Source organism: Theropithecus gelada, chromosome 1 (assembly GCF_003255815.1).
Source record: "Theropithecus gelada isolate Dixy chromosome 1, Tgel_1.0, whole genome shotgun sequence".
Taxonomy (NCBI): domain Eukaryota; kingdom Metazoa; phylum Chordata; class Mammalia; order Primates; family Cercopithecidae; genus Theropithecus; species Theropithecus gelada.
Genome location: NC_037668.1, coordinates 192,527,154 through 192,546,296, shown reverse-complemented (window position 1 = coordinate 192,546,296; position 19,143 = coordinate 192,527,154). Strand labels below are relative to the sequence as shown.

Genomic DNA, 19,143 nt, shown 5'->3' with positions numbered 1-19,143 from the left:
AGAAAAAGTAAATTAGGAATTTAAGAGTAAAGGCAACCAGAAAATATTTTGAAATATCTATTTGCTTTCTCCCTATAAGTCTCCCTTTTCCCTTCCCCCTCTCAAATGTCCCTGTTTTTTCTTCCCTCAGAGGTTTGTGGTAGGCTCCCTAAAGTCCAATACAAGGGCTGACAAACTCATATGGGAATAGGCAGATCACGTAAACAGTTGAAGTGGGCTGGGTAAAGGCAAGAGGGAGCCATGTGGACTGTGGCAAGCTGCAGAGCGTCTGCTCCCTCTATAGACGCCAACTGATACTCAGCCCTATCTGTTGCCACATACAGGAATGAGGGCTGAGTGCTGGCTGACCTTATTTTTTCATGAAAACTTCAAAATCTGCATTTTTAAAATGCAAAACATTTGTTTCTATTTGGCAACTAATTTTAAAATTTTAAAAGAAAACAAGTGACTCTTAAACAAATTAAGAGTCAAAGATCCAGTCCATGTGCCTACCATTTGTGACTTTTGTCTCAAACCCATGAGGAATACAAAGTGATGTGTTTCCCTCTATCTAAAAATGATTACAGAGGAACTCATGAAGAAAAGGGGCCTGTGAGCACAAGAACACTAGGGACCTGTGCCCTGCTCCCTGACAGTGCTTAAGATCTCTGACTCAATAGCACTTCTTAGGGTGACCCAAGGGGGCTGACGCTAGGCCCTGAGTTCCCAGCCTTGCCATAGACTCCTGTGCCCCAAGAGTGATTTGGAAGCAGCAGAGCAGCAGACTTTCAGAGACTGTGTGGGCTGGGGAAATGGTCATCTCAGTGCTAGCCCACTTGGACAGGTGACCCAATAGCAGAGGAGGCTCCCTAAATCACAGTGCTATGTATGACCCTAGAAGAGGGGGTGGAGGGTGAGCCACAGGAACCTCTGAGGTTCAAATTGCTGCCAAGGGAAAAGTATAATTACTTATTGAATATCTGTCTCTCCTCCCTGTGAAGGCAAATACCTCATCTGGCTCACTCACCGATTGGCTCTTGGCACAGTACCCAGCACACAGTGGGGCTGAATTTTATAAAAAGTATGCAATTGAGAAATAGTGAGATATAAGATAGTGAGAAAACCTCACTCTTCGCACACAATTTGAAATCATGTAAATCCCTCCCCCAAAGCAACGATTCATTAAGAATTGCATAATAGATAAACCGATGGATCACATGAATTGTAAACACTGGGATGGTGCAGGTTAGAGTTGCAAACCCAGAATGTGTCCTCAAGCTGGGACAGCTGGGAGAATGTTGTCAGTGGGCTTGGGAGGGCAGGGATGCTGAGCAGAAGATGAAAGATCCTGAGTGTGCTTTTTCTAGCAAGCTCCTCCTATCAAGTCTTCTCTGTATAATGCTTAGCATCATGATGCATGCAGTTGGATGCTAATAAACGTAACTATAACTACTCAGTGACTATCAAAGCATACTCAAAGCAAGTCATTTGACTTGTAGCTGTGACCATGGTTTGGAATACTCACTGAGCATGGGTAAGGTTCCCTCTTCCCTTCAGTTGCTGGGAGCAAACCAGCTCTCCATACCTGGGCTCCTGTGAGAGAGTCTGTTCCCTCCCCATTCCTGCACTGCCAGCACCATGTGGTTCCAGCCTACCAGGGCAGCAACAGAGTGCACCGCAGAAGCTGCTCTCCCCTGACTAGTGTATGGAGGGAGGGACACGGCAGAGGAAGGAGCCACCTGGATTTTAGGGTCTGGAAGTCTCTCATATGTGACCTCCCAGAGCAATGTGGCAGCCAGGGTGGGCCCGAGGATGGGGACTAATGATAAACTCACATAGTGCCCTCTCAAATCACTTTCTTAGAGTTAAAGGAATTTTACATGTATTGAAGTTCCTTCTCAATAGTTTTCCTACCACTAAAGGTCTATCCCTTACCCATGACATTGGTGTTACTATTCCTTTGGGTAAGCTCTGATGCTTGGACTATTAGCAGCTTGCTTAAATCAGAAGTTCCCTGAACCTAGAGGAGAAAAGTCAAAATTAGTCAAAAGAGCATTCTTTGATCTCTAACCTGGCTTCTTTCTAACCTTTCCAAAGAGTATAAAAAATAAGCCAAAGCGTAGAGCTGGGTCTTCAATCTTGGCTCTGTATTCTAAATTTCAAATCCTCTTTGATGTTGAGAAGTCTTAGACCAACAAATTGTCCTTGCATATTTAGACACCAGAGAGGAAATTTCTACACCTTACTTGTAACTAGACTGGAAATTCCCAGTTTGGAAAGCAGGGAATCCCCAGCATCCAGTAAGCTACTTTTACTCCTACACTGAAGCTCAAGGGCTCAAGGCTCAGCATTCCCAGGATGGCAAGACTGTCTTCCTTTCTTAGACCATTTGTCCTATGTGCCATAAAATCTGCCTCCCAGAATGCCAGCAGCAAACAAGGAATCATCGTAACTATCATTTTTAGATTACCACACATTATCTCATTTAATCGTCACAATAACCCGATAAGATGGCTGCTGACCTTATCCCTATCTATCTTACTAAGAAGGAAATTGAGGGTCAGAAAGGTTAAGCAGCTTACCTAAGCTCAAGTACAAGTAGGCACAGGGGTCAAGTTTTAAGTCTAAGTGTGCCTGACTCCAAACCCGGGTCTCTTAAGACACTAAGCTGCAGTACTACTCCTATTGCCCGCTTGCCTCTTACCTCCATCCTTTGTTTCAAAACTAAACAAGATTTTAATTTTCTATTAAAAACATTTAAATTACCTTCATCATCTGAATTGATGAAAGGTATAAAGTAAGAATGTTTTGAAAGGAAAAAATTTACTTTTTAGGTTTACCAACTTTTCCAGGACAAATTTTCCTAATGAATTTTCACAGTCTGAACTGGCAGAAAAGGTCTCTCCCATAGGGGAGAAACGTACTCCCAGATTTAAAGAGATGTCATCTCTTCCCATGGCCTCTTGGTCCTCCCCATTCCTCTGTCCAGTGGCAGGCAGCTTGGACCATTAGGGAGTTTGCTTCTACCCTTCCCATGCCCTGTTATGTCCTAGGTGGTCACACTTCCTTTGTCATTACAGAGGTATGGAATGCTGAGACCCAGGGCCCAGGATCTACTATCAAGTGCCCACAGCCCCTAATGTGGCAACAAAGTGATGTGGCCCCTGCTCTACTCCTTTCTTGTCAACTGGTGCAGATACTTCCAGAGCTATGCAGATACTTCCAGAGCTATGCTAGAACATAGCATCATTGCCTTGGTGTAAACCAGGGAAAACTTACTGCATCTCATCCTTCCTCTGGCACAGCCACATGCCAGAGCAAAGGGCGTGCATGGCAAGCAAACAGCAGGCAGATTCCAGCTCCCTGTCCCTTGGGCACACCCTTGTGTGGGGCACCTGTACTACAGTACACAGAAGCCCTTGGTACATTTTTACTGTTTGCAAAAGGCAAGTAAGAACTACAGGGTCATTCCAGGTTAAATTTCTTTTTAAGGTGGCCAGTTGAGTTTTAAAGTCACTTTTGAAGCACTGTGAAAAGCAAGAGACTCTTTAGAAACGATACTTCTTACCTGCTCACAGGTTGTAGGTATAATGCAAGGTGCAAAATATGGTTCCTCTGTCTTAGTATCAATTACACTGCCATACACAATGATAACAAATTTCATGGTCATATTATCAATACTCATTTCATTATAGCTTGATAAAGTTTCCACATATGCTTGATTGAACATCACACACTTCTGAAACTTTAAGTCCTACGATAAAATTGCATTTTTAAAAATAAGTCATACAAACTGACAGATGGTATCAAGAAGAAAACAGATTCACTGATCGATCTGAATTATTTGAGGATGTCAGAAGGTACACGGCCCCTGGCACCAACAGACAGGATTTATTTAGCATTCAGAATGGCCTGTGACAAATTTCTAAATTCCAAGTGTTTGTGCTGTTAATGGGACCTGGATACTATTGCCCAGCCCTAATTTGTGAGCTGTCAGCCACAGCAGGGTACTCGGCTATGACTCAGGAGATTTCTATTTGCACAAAGACCCAGAGTCTTAAAAGATTCAGAGGGTCACCTAGCAGTAAGCTTACATTCCATTTGACAGGTGAATAGGAATAACACAAAGCCAAAAGAAAGCAAGCTAGAGTCTGAGCTATACTTCAAGGCTCAGAGTCATAGACTTTAGAACTGGGAGGGAGCTATTATGGGTTGAATTGAGCGCACACACACACACACCCCACCTCCCACCCAATTCTTATGCTGAAGTCCTAACTCCCAGTGTCCTGGAATGTGACTTTATGGAAATGGGTCACTGCAGATGCAATTAGTTAAGATGAAGTCATACTGGAAGAAGATGGGCCTCTAATTTGAATAATTAGTGTCCTTATAAAAAAGGGAAATTTGGACACAGACTTGCACACAGGGAGAACGCCACGTGAATATGAAGGCAGCTATTTATAAGCCAAGGAGGGAGGCCTGGCCCAGATTCTCCCTCACAGCCCCTCAGTAGGAGCCAACCCTCCCAACACCTTGATTTCTAATTTCTAGCCTCCAGAACTGTGAAACAATGCATTTCTGGGTTTTTTTACGCCACCCAGTTTGTGGTACTTTGTTACAGCAGTGCTTGCAAACTAACCCAGGAACTTAGAGATCAGCCCAACAGTAGGAATCTCCTGCACAGGACCCTGACAGGGCTGTCAGCTCAGTCTAAACATCTCCACCCCCAAGCAGGGCACGGCTACAAGAGCCAGTCCTTGAATCTCAGTCATTGACAGGCGAATCATACATTTATTTGCTGAGGGCACCAGCACAACTAGGACACCAAAAACATTTAAAAATTAGCAAATTTATCTAGCATTTCACAACCAGAAAATCTAAAAACAATCAGCTGTTTTAGTTTGATTTCAAAATGCATATACATTTTGAGTTCTGTGATTTAGAGGGAAAAAAATCTTAATTGGCTAGTTCTTTAATGGGAAAAAAACAAAAAAAAAAAGAAAGAAAGAAACTATTAAATAGAGATTCTCTGTTTAAAAATAGACATTTTTTAATGTTTTGTATCTGTACTTTCTCATTTATATAATGAATATGTGTTGCTTGTGAATTAAAAAAAAATGTAAAGGACATTCACCTTATTATTGAGTCAAGTCTGAGTCCATAGTTTCTATCCATTCGTCCTAATTCTCACCCCTGGAGTTTCATACTAGACTCTAAATTTGTCCCACTCCTCATGAAGAGGCAAGGTAAAAGGAAAAGAGAAGAATTCCAATCCCCTTATCCCTCTGCTAAAATTTTTCTGAAAGTTATTATTGCAATATAGTAAAAGAAACCTTACTGGCGTGTATGACACACTCATTTTTTAACCCAATGTTTATTTATATCCAGTCGCTCAGTTCAGTGAATATTACTGAACTTCAGATCTTTCCCAGTTCACTTCCCCAGTTCCGACTCACTAGCTAGTAAGGGTTCCAACAGTTACTAAATAGGATACAAATGTGAGATTGTAAATTGTGCTTGTCCAGAGACAAACTTGAACCACTACTGTTTGGAGGGGAAGTCCATGAGAGAGGCTCAGTCACCTCCACAAAGATTTTGAAAAGGCAGGAGATTTATAGATTTATATTAACATTGGCAGAATAGGCAATAATAAATACAGACGGAGCGTTTGTTAATACATTCTGATTAACACTATGCTTGGTTCAGGGGGGATCTACCTATTTTGAATTTGCTAAATCTACCTTTTTTTTGAAATGATTGCAAGTAGCTTGGGAAAATTAGCTGTGACAAAAGGATTGACAACCTGTAGGAACTCAGGATAAGAGAGCAGTTAAAATTCTAGCAATCTCATTTTAGAAAATCAGACACAGGGCCAGGCACGGTGGCTCACGCCTATAATCCCAGCACTTTGGGAGGCCAAGGTGAGCAGATCACTTGAGGTCAGGAGTTCAAGACCAGCCTGGACAACATGGTGAAACCCTGTCTCTACTAATAATAATAAAAAAAATGAGCCAGGGCTAGTGGCAGGCGCCTATAATCCCAGCTACTTGGGAGGCTGAGGCAGGAGAATTGCTTGAACCTGGGAGACAGAGGTTGCAGTAAGCTGAGATTGCACCATTGCACTCCAGTGTGGGCAACAGAGTGAGACTCTGTCTCAAACACACACACACACACACGCGCACACAAATTTCCTTTCTATTTTTGTCTCAAAAATATGAAACGCATTCTGTAAAAAATACAATGCATAAAAATTCAATTTATTAATATTTTAATCATGTAACTTACCTCGTCAATAAGACTTGATTCAAAATACTGGTAGGCAGTACTGAGAGCAAGCTTTAGCCATATTTTATATTCCAGAGATGGCCAGAAGGCATCAAAGCCTTCATATAAATCCTCCAGGGAGATAAAGCAGGCCTGAAACAAAAAGACCGCAGGCCATAGCAGCTTGATTTGGAACTAAATTACAAGACCATCAAAAAACAAGATGCCTGCGGATTTAACCTTCAGAAAAACTATCAATTCTAGCATAATTATGACACTCTTGTCATTTAGAAGCATTTGTATTGTGAAAATGGTTGTTTGCTAAGTATAAGATGATAAAATGTATGGTGCGATTAAAGCTATATACTTTAATAAGAGACCAGAAAAATGTATATCAGTCAATAGATACAATGAAGGATATGGCTCATGAGCCCAAAGCCCAGGATTCAGGAACTAAGCCATATGAACTTATCTATTTTTATTGTCATGGTAGATAAAGTGAGCTCATTCACGGTATTTGTTTCCAGAGGCAAATAGTTTACCTGAATAAAAAAAATACACTTTCAGATTCAAGTTACACGAACTTCAGTGAATTCAATTCAGCCTTATGACTAAACTCATGCCTCTTCCAAAAATAAAATGACATGAAATAGCTAAAACAACATTTCCTTCCACTCCACACACCCCTAAGACTCTGGATCCTGCTCTGTTGCATCAGATCGTCTCCAAAGATTGAGAATTCTTTGACTCATTTCTTTTTTTTTTTTTTTTAATTATTTTATTTTACTTTAAGTTCCGGGATACAAGTACAGAATGTGTCAGTTTGTTACATAGGTCTACGTGTACCATGGTGCTTTGCTGCACCTATCAACATATCATCTAGGTTTTAAGCCCCACATGTATTAGCTGTTTAACCTAATGCTCTCATTCCTCTCACCCCCTCAATCCCCAAATGGCCCTGGTGTGTGACGTTCCCCTCCCTGTGTCCATGTGTTCTCATTGTTCAACTCCCACTTATGAGTGAGAACATGCAGTTTTTGGTTTTCTGTTTTGTGTTAGTTTGCTGAGGATGATGGCTTCCAGTTTCATCTATGTCCCTGCAAAGGACATGTTCTCATTCCTTTTTATGGCAGCATAGTATTCCATGGTGTGTATGTACCACATTTTTTGATGGGCATTTAAGTTGGTTCCATGTCTTTGCTATTGTGAATAGTGCCACAATAAACATACATGTGCATGTGTCTTTATAGTAGAATGATTTATATTCCTTTGGGTAGAATTCGGCTGTGAGTCTATCCGGGCCTGGGCTTTTTATGGTTGGGCATATACCCAGTAATGGGATTGCTGGGTCAAACGGTATTTCTGGTTCTAGGTCCTTGAGGAATCACCACACTGTCTTCCACAATGGTTGAACTAATTTGCATTCCCACCAACAGTGTGAAAGCGTTCTTAGTTCTCCACAGCCTCACGAGCATCTGTTGTTTCCTGGCTTTTTTTTTCCTTTCTTTTCTTTTTCTTTTTTCTTCTTTTTTTTTTTGAGACGGAGTCTCACTCTGTCATCAAGCTAGAGTGCAGTGGTGCATCTCGGCTTACTGCAACCTCCACCTCTTGGGTTCAAGCAATTATCCTGCCTCAGCCTCCCGAGTAGCTGTGACTATAGGTGTGCCACCATGCCCAGCTAATTTTTGTATTTTTAGTAGAGATGGCATTTCACCATGTTGGCCAGGACGGTCTCAATCTCTTGAACTCATGATTCGTCTGCCTCGGCCTTCCAAAGGGCTGGGATCACAGGTGTGAGCCACCACGCCTGGCCCATTTCCTAACTTTTAATAATTGCCATTCTGATTGGCGTGAGATGGTATCTCATTGCGGTTTTGATTTGCATTTTTGTAATCAGTGATGTCGAGCTTTTTTTCATATGTTTGTTGGCCACGTAAATGACTTCTCTTGAAAGATGTCTGTTCATATCCTTTGCCCACTTTTTGATGGGATTTTTTCTTGTAAATTTGTTTAAGTTCCTTGTAGATTCCAGATATTAGACCTTTGTCAGTTGGGTAGATTGCAATATTTTTCTCCCATTCTGTAGGTTGCCTGTTCATGTTGTGCAGAAGCTCTTTAATTAGATCCCATTTGTCAATTTGGGCTTTTGTTGCAATTGCCTTTGGCATTTTTGTCATGAAGTCTTTGCCCATGCCTATGTCCTGGGTGGTATTGCTTAGGGTTTCTTCTAGGGTTTTTACGGTTTTGGGTTTTACATGTAAGTCATCTTGAGTTAATTTTTGTAAAAGGTATAAGGAAGAGGTCCAGTTTTGGTTTTCTGCATATGGCTCGCCAGTTTTTCCCAGCACCATTTACTGAATAGGAGATCCTTTCCCCATTGCTTGTTTTTATCAGGTTTGTCGAAGATCAGATGGTTGTATATGTGTACGGTTATTTCTGAGGCCTCTGTTCTGTTCCATTGGTCCACATGTCTGTTTTGGTACCAGTACGATGATATTTTGGTTACTGTAGCCAAGTAGCGTGATGCTTCCAGCTTTGTTCTTTTTGCTTAGGATTGTCTTGGCTATGTGGGCTCTTTTTTGGTTCCATACAAAATTTAAAATAGTTTTTTTCTAATTCTGTGAAGAATGTCAATGGTAGTTTGATGGAAATAGCATTGAATCTATAAATAACTTTGGGCAGTATGGCCATTTTCATGCTATTGATTCTTCCTATCCACGAGCATGGAATGTTTTTCCATTTGTTTGTGTCCCCTCTTATTTCCTTGAGGAGTGACTTGTAGTTCTCCTTGAAAAGGTCCTTCACATCCCTTGTTAGTTATATTCCTAGGTATTTTATTCCCTTTGTAGCAATTATGAATCGGAGTTCATTCATGATTTGGCTCTCTGTTTGTCTGTTGTTGGTGCATAGCAATGCTTGTGATTTTTGCACATTGATTTTGTATCCTGAGACCTTGCTGAAATTGCTTATCAGCTTAAGGAGTTTGGGGACTGAGACAATGGGGTTTTCTAAATATAGAATCATGTCACCTGCAAACAGAGACAATTTGATTTCCTCTCTTCCCATTTGCATATCTTTATTATTTATCTTGCCTGGTTGCCCAGCCAGAACTTCCAATACTATGTTGAATAGGAGTGGTGAGAGAGGGCATCCTTGTCTTGTGCCAGTTTTCAAAGGAAATGCTTCCAGCTCTTGCCATTCAGTATGATATTGGCTGTGGGTTTGTCATAAATAGCTCTTATTATTTTGAGATATATTCCATCAATACCTACCTTATTGAGAGTTTTTAACATGAAGGGATGTTGAATTTTATTGAAGGCCTTTTCTGCATCTATTGAGATGATCATGTGGTTTTGTCATTGGTTCTGTTTATGTGATGGATTATGTTTATTGATTTGCATATGTTGAACCAGTCTTGCGTCCCAGGGATGAAGCTGACTTGATCATGGTGGATAAACTTTTTGATGTGTTGCTGGATTTGGTTTGCCAGTATTTTATTGAGGATTTTTACATTGATGTTCATCAGAGATATTGGCCTGAAGTTTTCTTTTTGTTGTTGTTGCGCCTCTGCCAGGTTTTGGTATCAGGATGATGCTGGCCTCATAAAATGAGTTAGGGAGGTGTCCCACCTTTTCAATTTTTTGGAGTAGTTTCAGAAGGAATGGTACCAGCTCCTCTTTGTATCTCTGGTAGAATTTGGCTGTGAGTCTCTCTGGTCCTGGGCTTTTTTGGGTTGGCAGGCTATTAATTACTGCTTCAACTTCAGAACTCATTATTGGTCTATTCAGGGATTTTAATTCTTCCTAGTTTAGTCTTGGGAGGGTGTATGTGTCCAGGAATTTATCCTTTTCTTTTAGATTTTCTAGTTTATTTACATAGAGGTGTTGATTCTCTGATGGTAGTTTGTACTTCTGTAGGGTCAGTGGTGATATCCCCTTTATCATTTTTTATTATGTCTTTTTTATTTCTCTCTCTTTTCTTCTTTATTAATCTAGCTAGCAGTCTATCTACTTTGTTAATTTTTTCCAAAAAAATCAGCTCCTGGATTCACTGATTTTTTTAAAGGGTTTTTTGTGTCTCTATCTCCTTCATTTCTGCTCTGATGTTAATTATTTGTTGTCTTCTGCTAGCTTTTGGACTTGTTTGCTCTTGCTTCTCTAGCTCTTTTAATTGTGATGGTAGGGTGTTGATTTGAGATCTTTCTAGCTTTCTGATATGGGCATTTAGTGCTTATAAATTTACCTCTTAACACTGCTTTAGCTGTGTCCCAGAGATTCCATTATGTTGTCTCTTTGTTCTCATTGGTTTCAAAGAACTTCTTGATTTCTGCCTCAATTTCATTATTTACCCAGGAGTCATTCAGGAGCAGATTGTTCAATTTGCATGTACTTCAGTTTCCATGGTTTTGAGAGAGTTTCTTAATTCTGAGTTCTAATTTGATTGCACTGTGGTAGAGAGAGAGTTTGTTATGGTTTCGGTTCTTTTGCATTTGCCGAGGAGTGTTTTGCTTCCAATTATGTGGTTGATTTTAAAATAAGGGCCGTGCGGTACTGAGAATAATGTATATTCTATTGATTTGGGGTGGAGAGTTCTGTAAATGTCTATTAGTTCCACTTGATCCAGAGCTGAGTTCAGGTCCTGAATATCCTTGTTAATTTTCTGTCTTATTGATCTGTCTAATAGTGACATTGGGGTGTTAAAGTCTCCCACTATTATTGCGTGGAAGTCCAAGTCTCTTTGTAAGTCTCTAAGAATTTATTTTATGAATCTGGGTGCTCCTGTATTGGGTGCATATATATTTAGGATAGTTAGCTGTTCTTGTTGAATTGATCCCTTTACCATTATGTAATGCCCTTATTTGTCTTTTTTGATCTTTGTTGGTTTAAAGTCTGTTTTGTCAGATACTAATATTGCAACACCTGCTTTTTTTGTTTTGTTTTCCATTTGCTTGGTAATTTTTCCTCCATCCCTTTGTTTTGAGCCTATGTAGGTCTTTGCATGTGAGATGAGTCTCCTAAATGCACCACACCAATGAGTCCTGACTCTTTATCCAATTTGCCAGTCTGTGTCTTTTAACTGGGGCATTTAGCCCATTTACATTTAAGGTTAACATTGTTATGTGTGAATTTGAGCGTGTCATCATGACGCTACCTGGTTATTTTGCACACTATGCAAAATAGTTGATGCAGAATAGTTGATGCAGTTTCTTCATAGTGCCATTGGCCTTTATATATTTGGAGTGTTTTTGCAGTGGCTGGTACCAGTTGTCCCTTTCCATATTTAGTGCTTCCTTCAGGAGCTCTTCCAAGGCAGGCCTGGTGATGACAAAATCCCTCAGCATTTGTTTGTCTGGAAAGAATTTTATTTCTCCTTTTTCTATGAAGCTTAGTTTAGCTGGGTATGAAGGTCTGGGATGAAAATTATTTTCTTTAAGAATGTTGAATATTGGCCCCCACTGTCTTCTGGCTTGTAGGGTTTCTGCTGAGAGGTCCACTGTTAGTCTGATGGGCTTCCTTTTGTAGGTGACCTGGCCTTTCTCTCTGGCTGCCCTTAACATTTTTTCCTTCATTTCGACCTTGAAGAATCTGATGATTATGTGTCTTGGGGTTGATCTTCTCATGAAGTATCTTAGTGGTGTTCTCTGTATTTCCTGAATTTGAATGTTGGTCTTTCTTGCTGGGTCAGGGAAGTTCTCCTGGATAACATCCTGATCCTGAAGTGTGTTTTCCAACTTGGTTCCATTCTCCCTGTCTCTTTTAGACACTCCAATCAATCATAGGTTTGGTCTTTTTACATAGTCCCATATTTCTCAGAGGTTTTGTTTTTTCCTTTTCATCCTTTTTTCTCTAATCTTCTCTTCTTGCCTTATTTCAACAAGATGGTCTTCAGACTCTGATATCCTTTCTTCCACTTGATAGATTCAGCTACTGATCCTTATGCATGCTTCATGAAGTGTTCATGCTGTGTTTTTCAGCTCCATCAGGTCATTTATGTTCCTTTCAAACTGATTATTCTAGCTAGCAGCTCCTGTAACCTTTTATGAAGATTCTTAGCTTCTTTGCATTCGGTTTGAACATGCTCCTTTAGTTCAGCAGAGTTTGTTATTACCCACCTTCCGACGCCTACTTCTGTCAATTCATCCATCTTATCCTCCATCCGGTTCTGTGCCTTTGCTGGACAGGCATTGCGATCATTTGTAGGGGAAGAGGCACTCTGGCCTTTTGGGTTTTCAGTGTTTTTTCGTTGATTCTTTCTCATGTTCATGAGTTTGTTTAATATTGATCTTTGAGGCTGTTGACCCTTGGATGGGGTTTTAGTGGGGACTTTTTTTTGTTGTTGATGCTGTTGTTGTTGCTTTCTGTCTGTTTTTCTTGCAATGGTCAGGTCCTTCTTCTGTAGGGCTGCTGCAGTTTGCTGGGGGTTTGCTTCAGGACCCATTCATCTGGTTTGCTCCCACACCTGGATATGTCACTCGAGGAGGCTGGAGAACAGCAAAGATGGGTGCCTGCTCCTTCCTCTGGGAACTCTGACCTTGAGGAGCACCAACCTATGCTCCTGTATAGGGTGTCTGACAACCCCTGTTGGAGGGTCTCACCCAGTTGGGTGGCACAGGGAGCAGGACCTATTTAACGAACCACTTTGACTGTTCCTTGGTCTTTGGCTCATTTTTATTTTAATTCCCCACACCTAGTGAAATGTCTGGACACTTAGGTGTTGAATAGATAACTTCTTACTTAGCAAATGAAACATAGAAGGAAGTTTAAAAACAAATATTCCTTTTTTAACTTTTAAATTCAGTGGTACATATGCAGGTTTGTTGCATAGGTAAACTTGTGTCATGGGGGTTTGTTGTACAGATGATTTCATCATCCATGTACCCGTAGTTATTTTTCCCGATTCTCTCCCTTCTCCCACCCTCCACCCTCCAAAAGGCCCCAGTGTGTTTTATTCCCTTCTATGTGTCCATGTGTTCTCATCATTTAGCTCCCACTTATACGTAAGAACATGTGATATTTGGCTTTCTGTTCCTGCATTAATTTACTAAGAATAATGGCCTCCAGCTCCATCCACAGTTCCTGCAAAAGACATGATCTCACTCTTTTTTAGGGCTACATAATATTCTATGGTATATATGTACCGTTTCTTTATCCACTCTATCATTGACAGGCATTTAGGTTGATTCCATGTCTTTGCTATTGTGAATAGTGCTGCAGTGACGTATATGTGCATGTGTCTTTATAATAGAATGATTTATATTCCTTTGGGTATATACCCAGTAATGGGATTTCTGGGTCAATGGTATTTCTCTCTTTAGGTCTTTGAGGAAACGTCACACTGTCTTCCACAATGGTTGAATTAATTTATACTCCCACCAACAGTGTGTAATTGTTCCTTTTTCTCCACAACCTCTCCAGCACCTGTTACTTTTTGACTTTTTAATAGCAGCCATTCTGCCTGGTGTGAGGTGGTATCTCATTGTGGTTTTGATTTGCATTTCTCTATTGATCAGTGATGTTGAGCTTTTTTGCATGTGCTTGTTGGCCACACGTATGTCTTCTTTTGAAAAGTATCTGTTCATATCCTTTGCCCACTTTTAACGGGGTTGTTTTAAAAACAAATATTCTTTAAAAACACTGTTGTCATAATGGTGACCATTTATTGAGCACCTTTATGTGTCAGGCATGTTACGTAGATGTTTTCCTAATCCTCATAACATCAAAAGGTAGGTATTCTCTCTACTTCATAAACAAGGACACTGAGACTTAACGAGGTTAAATAACTACTCCCTTAGGCAGGATGCAGTGGAGCTTGGCAGAGCCTGGCATGTGAGACACTAAATCTGCCTTTTCAGCTACGTTACCTCCCAATAGCTGGTTGGGTGACTAAGATGTCAAAATCTTAAAAAAGAAAAGATGCTGGCATTTTTTACTTACTTGAGGAAAAATTAATAACTCATGACAGAACCATTTTCCTACCTGTAAACTGGTTTCACAGATGACAGTATATTCAATTTCACACTTAAGCAGACAGTTTAGCTCTCCAATTATGTCCCCAGCAGTACAGAACTCTGTAAACATGTCACTGGACTTTCTATCAGGCCTTTGGCTACTCTCTATTCCAAAGGTAGGAGATAAACTATGCAACTGCAAAGGGAAAAAAGTGTGCAAAGGGAAAGAAAAAATTAAAATTTTGATCAAATCATAGGAGCTCCCACTATTTCTTACAACTTTCCAATGGAAGACAAAGATCTCCTGTCAGGTGTGAAAGAAGAATTAGGCTTAAGGAAAAAAATCATGATTTCTTTCACATTTCAACTCCCAAGGCAAGGATTTTTTTTCTCATCTTTAGTTTTACAGATGACCCCTATTTACAACTTTCTATTTATACCTATCTTATATAAAAATCCCACCAGGGCTGGGCACAGTGGTTCACGCCTGTAATCCCAGCACTTTGAGAGGCCAAGGCAGGTGGATCACAAGATCAAGAGTTCGGGACCAGCCTGGCCAACATGGTAAAACCCTGTCTCTACTAAAAAAAAAAATACAAAAATTAGCCGGGCATAGTGGCGTGTGCTTGTAGTTCCAGCTACTCAGGAGACTGAGGCAGGATGATTGTTTGAACCCAGGAGGCAGAGGTTGCAGTGAGCCAAGATCGCACCACTGCACTCCAGCCTGGGCGACAGAGTGAGACTCCATCTCAAAGAAAAAAAAAATATCCCACCAAACCTGGAAATTATAGTATGCAACTAATACAATCACTCATTGAGTCCATTAGATATTCTTACCACAATGGGTTAATGCATCACGTGGAAATAACTTTTGATTGCCTGGGCACATAAATCAAATATTATGAATTAATATGCCTCCAAACCAAGCCATGATGTTAATGAAAACCTTGTCTCTTTTCAAAATGCTTAAGAAAAATTACCATGCAACATCAACAGGAAAAGGTTTTAGGAAGAACATAGGGTGGTTGAGTTACTTCAAGAAAATAACTGGTAGGCATAACTGGAGAAAGCAGAGAGGTATCAGATTTTAGGGGGAAGCTGAAAGAATTGGGATTAGAAGGATTACAGAATTTTTCAGAAAATGTAGCTGTAAACATCAAAGAGGAAGGGTATTGTTTAAGACACAAGAAACAGGACACAAAAGGTCACTCTCTCCCAGCAATTAGCATTCAGACTTTTAAAAGCATTCATGCTTCCAGAGGAGTTTGATTTTTTTTTTAAATGGCTGTAATTTTGAATGCAATTCAAAGGATCTTTGAGCAATGAAGAATGCCTCTGCTTTTTGCAAACAAAGAAAAGATTATGACATTTGAGGTAGGCAGCATTTGAAAGGAGGCCCCCCAAGATTCCTGTCTGTTGCTCAACCAAATACTAATCTAGGTACTGCAGTGAAGGGACTTTGAAGTGGAATTGAGGTTGCTAATCAGCTGACCTTAAAAAGATGATTTATGGAGTTAAGGATACTAATCAGCTGACCGTAAAAAGATCTACAAAGTCCCTTCACAGCCGTTCCAGATTAGTGTTTGATTAAACAACAGACGGGAATATTGGGGGGACTGTAATCACATGAGCCCTTGCAAGTAGAAGGGAGTCCATCAGAGAGAGATGTGTGAAGGATTCCATATGTCTTTGCTTGCTCTGAGACGTGAGGACCTGCACGCAAAGATGAAAGAGAAGCTCTAGGAGCTCAGGGTGGGCTCCAGCTGACAGCCTTGAAGAAGCAGGGACTTCTGTTCAATAGCCATAAAGAATAACTAGATGTGCCAACAACCTCAAAGAGCCTGGAAACAGATTCTGCCCCTAGAGCTTCCAGAAGGTAATGCAGCCCTACTGACATCGTGATTTCAGCTTCTTGAGACCCAAGCAGTGAAATCAGCAGAACCCATTGGATTTCTGACCTACAGAACCATGAGATAATATATTTAAGCCACTAAATTTGTAGTAATTTGTTGTGGTATCAAAAGAGTACTAATATAACCTCTTCAGACCAAACATCATTGGACTACAGTTTAATAAGGCTTAGCTAGTCCAGTCACTGCAGGACAATCCCCAAAGAAACATGTTACAGCGAGTTGCAGCTTTTAAGTATTGAACTTGCCACATTTCATAAATACTGGCAGCTGTGTGTTTTTCCTAGCATTCTAATGGGAGTATAGTATAATGGCTAAGCACATGGATACTGGAGATAGACTACATGAGTTCAAAGTAATCTTTGGCCTCTGAGTATGTGTAGTTGGGGCCAAGTGGATTATTTTTTTTCTGTGCATCAGTTTTCTCACGTAAAAAATAGGGTTGTTGGCCGGGTTCGGTGGCTCACACCTGTAATCCCAGCACTTTGGGAGGCCGAGGCAGGTGGCTCGCTTGAGGTCAGGAGTTCAACAACAGCCTAGTGAAACCCCATCTCTACTAAAAACACAAAAATTAGATGGGCATGGTGGTGCGTGCCTATAATCCCAGCTACTTGGGAGGCTGAGGCAGGAGAATCTCTTGAACCCGAGGGGGAGATGTTGCAGTGAACTGAGATGGCCTCACTGCACTCCAGCCTGAGTGATAGAGTGAGACTGTCGCCCAGGCTGGAGTGCAGTGGCAGGATCTCAGATTCTCGTGTCTCAGCCTCCCAAGTAGCTGGGATTATAGACATGTGCTACCATACCCGACTAATTTTTGTATTTTTAGTAGAGACAGGGTTTTGCCAAGACCAGGCTGGTCTTGGACTCCTGCCTCATGTGATCCACCCGCCTAGCCCTCTCAAAGTGGTGGGATTACAGTTGTGAGCCATCGTGACTGGCCCACATTGCCTTTCTCGACTACCTTTTAAAAAATCACAATTAATCTCTTCATATCTCCATCATCTCTAACATACTGTAAACTTATTTGTTTTGTTCATTGTCCCATCTCCTTTTATCCCTCTACTAGAAATTAGGCTCCAAGAAGGCAGGGATTTGTGTCTGTTTTGTCAATCCCATGCCTAGAATTAATAGTGCCTGCCACATGGTGGTAATGAAGCAAGTATTTTGTTGAATAAATGAATGAATGGATGAATGAAAAGTGCTTAGAATAGTGCCAGAGAGTAAATAAGTGTTATATTGTGTCAGTATTCTATTTATTATAGTAGTTTATTTCCACGATATTTTAAGGTCTAATATACGCATTTCAAAACCAGAAAGCCGAATGTATTATTTTTCCCATAATAAGGATTTGTCATTTTATGACTATCATCTAGGATGATCTAGGAATTATTTGGTTCACAAACTGGGGCTCACCCATGAATTCAGCTACTAAACTACTGTTATGCAGATACAAAGGATTCTTGTCCCCATCACTCTACTGAAATCGCTCTCTCTCTCTCTTTCTGTCTCTCTCTCTCTCTCTGGTCAACAAAAGCCTCCTATTGGACAGATTAAAAGTGATATTTTTGATCCTCATCCTAATTCCTTTACGTGAGTAATTTAAGTCACGCCAAGTATTGATTTTCTTGTCTGAACATTCAGAAAAATCCTGCTTCCTCCCAGGATTGCTGCAAGAAATAAGTAAAGACTATGACAGCATTTTGTAGAATGGGAAGCACATTTCAGGTGTTGCATATTTATCTCTCAGCTGTCATGCTCAGAGTAGAAATGGTTTCATCACATTAAAAATTTAAACTTTTTCAGTATCTAAATTTATTCTTATTCTACAATTGCATGTTTCAAAATACATTTTAAGTAAGAAAAACAAACAAACAAACAAACCAATAGTCCCTTACAATTGCCATTCCTGAAATAATTAAGTAGATTCCTTGTGGCATTTCACCTGCTTTACAAATGATATCTCCGTAGTCAAAACAGGCAAGTTTGGCTCTTTCCTGGGTGGGAAAAAAAGGAAAAGAAAAAGAGAGTCAACATATATATGTTAGAGAGATATATATATATGATTTTATATATATATGTAATCATATATATATGATTTTAAAGCTAAAATAGCTTCCAAGTAGCATAAAACACAAACTATATTCTTGGTTTTTTACTGAACTGTAACGTGCTAATATACCACATCAACTTCTAGAAATAAAGGAACAGGCAAACAAACTTTGACTTTGTGATTAGTACTCAGCATAGTAACTGATATAACTATGGAATGAATATGCACATTAATGAATGAAAACTTTCTTTTCAGCCCCGTTTGGGGCTTGGGTTATAATGGTAAGCTAAACAATTTCCCTGCCTTCAGAACAAACTTTTAGTTAGGTTGGGTAGATATTTACAATCAAATGGGATAATTATGACAAAGAAGACAGGGACAGGGTGCTATGCAAAAAAAAAAAAGTGCAGAAAAGCCACAGGATCCTATCTTGGTTGTTCAGTGAGGCCTTTACAGCAGACAGGACAGCTAAGCTGAGACTTGAAAGAGGAGGAGCAGATAGCTCGGATAACATGAGTTGAAGACCTCCAGGGCAGAAGATTCATATATGCAAAATCCAGAAGCAAACTGAACGTCTGCAGTTAGGGTAATAGCAAAGATTGTATATGTCTCAGGCAGGGAGGGATGGAGACCAAGGTGGAGCCATCCACTAGGAATCAGCAGGTGCAGTACCTGCATCTACAATACTTTTAGACACTTATAACAATGTTTTAATGTCTTTTAGAATCAGGAGGAAAATTAGTTTTAGATAAAGAAAAATGTTTTAATATATAATACTAATATCTTCATTGTTATACTAACACAGTCATAAAGTCTAATTTTTCATAGTTTTGTGGAGGAAGAGGCCCACGAAGGCAGAAGTGCCCAGGGCCCCTGAGAGTCATGATGTTCTCTGAGCCCTCTGCAACTGCCCTGACTTCATGTGCTCTCTCCAGCACTGCTCCTGCCAGGGGCCTCTGTGCTGCTCCTGGAACACACCAGGCACACTTGGC

General features: G+C 40.3%; 1 protein-coding gene across 1 annotated transcript in view; it reads right to left on the bottom strand.

Moving 5' to 3' along the window:
- The window catches only part of SLC9C2 (solute carrier family 9 member C2 (putative)), a 92,500-nt gene that overhangs the window by 89 nt on the left and 73,268 nt on the right, over nucleotides 1-19,143 (bottom strand). The window contains exons 21-26 of the mRNA XM_025399911.1: nucleotides 17,997-18,095; nucleotides 14,220-14,387; nucleotides 6,265-6,396; nucleotides 3,548-3,733; nucleotides 1,915-1,999; nucleotides 1,656-1,663 (exon numbers count right to left, since the gene is read on the bottom strand). Coding sequence (XP_025255696.1) covers nucleotides 1,656-1,663; nucleotides 1,915-1,999; nucleotides 3,548-3,733; nucleotides 6,265-6,396; nucleotides 14,220-14,387; nucleotides 17,997-18,095 — 678 coding nt within the window. The remainder of the gene's footprint in view (nucleotides 1-1,655; nucleotides 1,664-1,914; nucleotides 2,000-3,547; nucleotides 3,734-6,264; nucleotides 6,397-14,219; nucleotides 14,388-17,996; nucleotides 18,096-19,143) is intronic.